At 38.0% G+C, this 6000-nt stretch overlaps 1 protein-coding gene across 1 annotated transcript; it reads right to left on the reverse strand.

Annotated features, from left to right (window-relative positions):
- Positions 1–896: 896 nt before the first annotated feature.
- On the reverse strand, positions 897–4204 carry LOC128502988 (protein FAM162A-like). The gene is made up of 4 exons (XM_053472984.1): positions 3904–4204; positions 3034–3139; positions 2426–2534; positions 897–1540 (listed from the first exon to the last, which is right to left on the reverse strand). Exons 1-4 carry the CDS (start codon positions 4046–4048, stop codon positions 1457–1459), a joined length of 444 nt encoding a protein of 147 aa, XP_053328959.1. The 5' UTR covers positions 4049–4204; the 3' UTR covers positions 897–1456.
- Between the last annotated feature and the right edge of the window lie 1796 nt (positions 4205–6000).

Here is a 6000-nt window from a genome sequence, read left to right on the forward strand (position 1 = left end):
ACCGCAGACTTGTTTTAGGCACGATGGCACTGATCAGGCATATGTCATCACCATCCCTAATTTACACAGTGTGCAACATTCACAAATAACTAAACTAAAATGATCTGATTAGATAGACAGGAACACTGCATACATTAATTAGGAGAATGATGATACTCTGAAACTAATGTCTACAAACACTTGGGGTAACTAATTATCTCGACAGTTCATTTTGTATGGCACCAAAACTACTAAAAGCACTATAAAAAAACACTGACACAGAAATCTGAGAATCATTTTTTAAAGAGAAAGGAACTTTTTCAGATCCAAGCACTAACAGAAAATACAAAGAAGAGATCAGAGGGATATATTCTGGCCTCGGCTGACACTGGCAGGTCTGGAGTCCTGAAAAGCAGGATAGGGGTAAAGCTTGGCGGGACAGAGGAATAGTTTTGGCCAATTTTACTCCTACTCTGAAGGTTGTCAGCCCCCCTTGATTTTGTGTAATGTTCATGTAACTAAATGATATAGAAATTTAAAGATATTTTTTAACATGTGCCTGGATATGTCGAGTCTTGTCTTATACTTTATTCTTATATGATACTTAATATGTATTCTTCAACATATAGAAAGGGTACCTGCGATTTCCTCCGAATTCAGTTTGAATGCCGTGCTCCTCTCTGTCCATTCCTCAGGCTTCTACAAGCCCTGGCATTGATCTTCATATTATACTAACTAGGACTGTTCACATTCACCCTCATCATGGATCAGGGAGTCTGATCCTGCAAGGCAGGCATTAACCTTCTGTCTGAAACAATTTTTTACTTAATAAAGACATTTTGCAGAGGAAAGATGTTCTGGAATACCATGGATGACTGCATATAGTAACTATGATCTATGTAAAAAAGCTACATACGTTCATCACTAATTGTAAACATTTAGATCACATTTATTAAAATTTGTGTTCAAAAAAGTCCCTTACATAAACATTTTCTAACACGTTATTATAACACACATTTAAGAAAATTAAATACAGGTTTAGTTTTCCAGCCCCAATACAAACAAATGCAGTAAAATGCCTTGAAGTGCACCCTTAAAAAGTTAAGACTGACCTATTCCTTAATTGCCTTTGGAATGATCCAGCACTAAATATCTTTGTTGCCATAAAAGAAATGAACATTTCTATTTTTCTGATGCCATCTACGCTTTACTGAATAGCAGCATTTGACATCTAGAATGTGAAAGAAGATGTTATTTCGCGTCCACTCGCTCAATTCCCTCTGACCTTTACGATAAAATATGAAAAGTTTTTTAAAAAGATGGTACGTATATATTTTAGATCAGCTTTTTGGACACTGCAATATATCAATCATATATATAATAAAGGCTGTATTCCTCTGAGATTCCTAATGTTTTGTACTATAGAGTCATGGTAATAGCCAATAGATCTAGTTCAATGATTCTTTATAGAAAACATCTACTCTTGTGCTTCAGTTTCTTCTCTCCACTTGGCCTTTCTCTCGATATTTCTTTTGAGTAGGGTGTTGTCTTCTCTTACAGCCTATGTGAATAAATCAGGTATTAGACAGATGCAAAACTCAATTAAAATTCATTTTAGCGGCTACCCTGATGTTAATGTTCAAGGGGCAGTGAAGTAAACTGGATATGTGCATATCTATGCAGAGACATTCGGGAACAGACTTCCAGGGCATTCTCCGCCTATGGTTGGGTTTAGCATGGAACCCATTTGCGACTCATCTATGCCATTGTCTGGAAGTGAAGGCTCCAGTACTGAACTAGGATATCCTATCACTGAAACGTGGGTGGCACAGCCTCCCAGCAGAAGTGAGGTTAATACAGAGATAGGCATACAGCTATTCTGAATCAGACCACAGCCTAAGGTTTGAGTGTTTACATCAGAAACAAAATAGCTGGTCCCATGGTATACACATAAATTGGGTTTCTAGTACACAAGTATTGCTTATTTCTTAACATTATACATACAGTAGATGTATTTACTGTAGACACTTTAAAACTGTGCGCTTCTTAGGACAGACGTTTTAGAATTAACAGGTCTGTAATCAGGGCTGGACAGGAGATCACAAGGGAACTTTAAAGAAAGCTGCGATCTGATGATGTGGAGGCAGCTGATGACTGGATATGCGCGGCTACATGCTACATGTATGGCTAGTATGGGGCAACTATAGCCAGTGGCATTTGCCTGGTTTGCCAGATGGCCAGTGCGGGCCTGTTTATAGTTCATAACAATGTAAAAATCTCTGCATCTCTTCCTATTATAGGTTAAATAGGATATTCACTAGTCCCTTGATTGACTGCTTGGGTCTTTAGAGTCCACTCAAATGGCTTACAAACAGGCTTCTCCCCAGTGCTAAAACATGCGCAATACATTCAAGGTCTTATTCAATGTAATCTTTTTTAAACTTACTTTTTTGCCAGATATCACCATTGCGACGCAACCTAGTATTGTGCAAACGATCATTATAATGCAGGTCTTAATCCTAACATTATTTCTGGCAGCTGAGACAACTTCACATCTAGGAATAAAATAATAATAATAAAAAACATAAATTGTACTACATTGTTACTTTCAGATGCAATATTAGTTGCTGTAAAATCCCTTTTATCCAACGCGTGATACAAACCTTTAAGGGTTATAACAAGCTTAACATTTAATTAATTCAATTTCAAATTCCAAGCTCATTATGAATGGCCCCTGCTTCCCAAAACATGCTTATTTTTATATTTTGGACTTTATAATCCCAAGCCACAAAATATAAACTTTATAAAAATCATAATACTCCTTAAAATTGAAAAGAAGAATCTACTACATCATTTATGTCCAACTTGCTATCCGCAGGCCTGGGATGAAGCTCGGTGCCGTTCCCATGCACCTACGGCGGCCATTCTAGCGGGCCGGCTCATCCAAGCTTATGGTTGGATTATTTTCTTAATGCTCGCTATCTCGCTTTGATGCTTGGTTCTTTCACAGCCCTGTTGTTATGGTAAATAAGGTGCTGGGTTTCATATGCTTACGAAACATATTCCGGGATATCTTCTTCCTTTTTGAAGCGTCCAGCCCACACAAGTACCTTTTTATCAAAGCCTGTAGGCCTCCTTTCATGTCTGAATAAATGCTGACCTAGAACAACCACAAAGAGATGAAGCTTGTAAAGCGATATGCACACAATAGCTTTCATTCTATGGCTCCTTTCTTTTATATGAAGAATGCGTTTTTTTGATTATTACAATTACACAAACAGTTAAGTGATTTAATTATGTTTGGAATTTCAGAAATCCAAATATCAAAACGCCACAGACTATAGATTTGATCCTATAATTTATAAATATGTGAGCTCAAGAAATCAGGTGCAGATAAAAAAAAACATAACTTGTATTAATAAACTCCTAAAAAAAAAACATATGTTGTGTCTGGAGGCACATATGTGACCAAGAGAGAAGAAAATGCATTAGGTAAGGACTGAACTATTATATTGATCACCACCGCTCAATTGATCTAAACCTTAATAAATAAATAAAAAAAAAACATAATATCTCCCCTGAACCGGAAGACGCCCCTTTTGTCCAAAAGGAAGTAACAAAAATCAGAAATAAAGTATCATAAATATTTTACCATAAAATATTTTTTTTTCCAAGCATCCTCTGATGTGAACTGAAAATGCTATATCAGCATTCTATAAATTGTTTATTCTATGCGTTACAACAGTATACGGCATATCACGAATTTAGCTACAATAACATTAAAGTATATATGTTTTATTGATCTGCAGAAAACACAGATTAACAGAAAAGTTATCGTTTGATTGCAGTACAAAATTCTATAAGGACCAACGGAAAAGGGGTCACGTAAACTTAGCATGTCACAGATATTTCAAGTCCACTTACCAGAGAATGTCTCAGTCACTTTGGGCTTTAGATCATTAACATTTTGGCAGTAGCTCCTGTTCTGGAGTGCCTTCCGTGTGCTGGATCTAGAAGTGTACACTCCACTGATAAGAGTCTTACATCTGAGCAAACTTAATCTAGACATTGTCGAGTGCAGAGCGTAGCTAAGCAGGTCACACAATAGACACCCAGTCCTATACTAGTCACATGAGACCTTCTTTGTGTTCCTACACTAGACTGTCTGCTACTGTAACTTCCTCGTTAGAAGGTTAAAGCCACAGGGCTAAACACACCGTCCCAATGATAGCGCTTCTAGATTTCCCTGAGTCACAGTGACTGCACAGGCCGAGGATATTAGGTAGAGGAGTGTCTGTGAGACATCACAGCCGCACTTTTATGAAGCATGAAAGACAGACTGCACGTCCACAGCCGTCTGCTGCCAGAGACGCACTTGATGTCTACAATATAATAAAACTCTATCAGATACAGCGAGACCTGGATCTAGCATGAAAAAGAAGGGACATTGTATCTATCAAAGTAACCTGTTACCGAGTCCGGAATAGAAATGTTAATCTCAGAATGTGATCTAGGTGTTTTATGATAGAAACCATGTTACAAATAATAATTGTTATTGATCACCAACAAAATATGTATTTTTCCTATAATATTGCAATCATTCTTATTTGTCTTGATAATGTATATATGGTAATACAAATATATAAGAATGCAGAAGAAAAACAATGACTTGTCCAGGCTGGTCCAGAATGTTAGCTATGTGACAAATTAGATTTTTTATTTATAGCCTCACTTTTCTGACGTCACAAGCAAGTAGGTTAAAATTTAGCCCAAATCATGGCAAGTGGTAACTTTCTAAGTGAGCTAGCCCTAAACTTTTAACTGTTAACCATAGACAATGCAATGATTTGAAATGGTTTGTTACTTGTATAACTATATTGGGGAGCACACAGGAGCAGGTTGGCAAGAGAGCAAAGGGGTAACTGCCCCCCTGGGCTGTTTTTATTTAAACACTTTGTCACTACCTAAGGAATCTTTATGCATTTTATAATTCCACCAGGGGACGGCTAGCACCTTCTGGCTCGGGGGGCATGTAAAGCGCCTTCATTTTCAATGGCCATTGATGGGTTAATATTCTGTATACAGAACTACCACTTGTGGAAGTTCCTCTACCTTTTCCCCCATTCTTTACTTTGATATTCAGGTTCTAGGGGATTTTCCCAAGGCAGCTCCTTCCCCCACATTACTCATCATTCTGAACGCTTCCTTATTTTCCTGTTCATACTGTTCCCTTGTGCAACGTATATGCATAACATATATGCGCTATAATCAAGGAGAGAGGCACTTGGGCCTATCTCCACTTCCTTTAAATATAGAGAAGAACGGGATATAATTCTATATATTGTGTTTAAAGCTCATGCTAGCGGGCATAGCTTTCAATAATGGTAATATTACATAGGTTATGGTGGAAACCCTTCCACTAAAATTAAAGGGGTAGTAGAAGTGTTATTAAACACTCATCTACAGACACCAGACAAGTCAGAAGGCTTGTTTTTCAAGAAATCTCATGGTGCTGCCACAACCACAAGGGATTCTGGGTAGGCACATGCAAATAAGGTGAACAATAATCACCTTTTGCCTCTATATCCACTTTATACACGGATCCCTTGAAAGTAATTGCCCGCTGTACAAGAGAATCTTTAGACAAAACTCGGGTAAGAGGTGCATCAGCCAGATCACCACTCATGGACAACTGTTTCGTCCTGTACAGTGGGCAATTACTTTCAAGGGATCCGTGTATAAAGTGGATATAGAGGCAAAAGGTGATAATTATGTCTCACCAACTTTCGTGTACTAAAGGCCACATCTACATTAGTTAACATGAGAACTTGTTTGTTAAGCAGCGGGTAATGCTAGCAGAATGCTTGGTTGTATAGGGAGCGTTATTAGCAGTAGAAAGAGGGAAGTGCTCATGCCGTTGTACAGAGCAGTGGTGAGACCTCTTTTGGAGTATTGTGTACAGTACTGGTGACCGGATCTCCAGAAGCATATAGATATGTTGGGGAGAGTTCAGAGAGGGAC

Source organism: Spea bombifrons, chromosome 8 (genome assembly GCF_027358695.1).
Source record: "Spea bombifrons isolate aSpeBom1 chromosome 8, aSpeBom1.2.pri, whole genome shotgun sequence".
In the NCBI taxonomy this organism is placed as follows: domain Eukaryota; kingdom Metazoa; phylum Chordata; class Amphibia; order Anura; family Pelobatidae; genus Spea; species Spea bombifrons.

Coding starts and splice junctions, on each gene's coding strand:
- LOC128502988 (XM_053472984.1), bottom strand. CDS start 4,048: ATGTCTAGATTAAGTTTGCTCAGATGTAAGACTCTTATCAGTGGAGTG. Junction 2,535..3,033: donor GATATCCCGGAATATGTTTC/GTAAGCATATGA, acceptor TTTTATTCCTAG/ATGTGAAGTTGTCTCAGCTG. Junction 1,541..2,425: donor TGGTGATATCTGGCAAAAAA/GTAAGTTTAAAA, acceptor TTATTCACATAG/GCTGTAAGAGAAGACAACAC.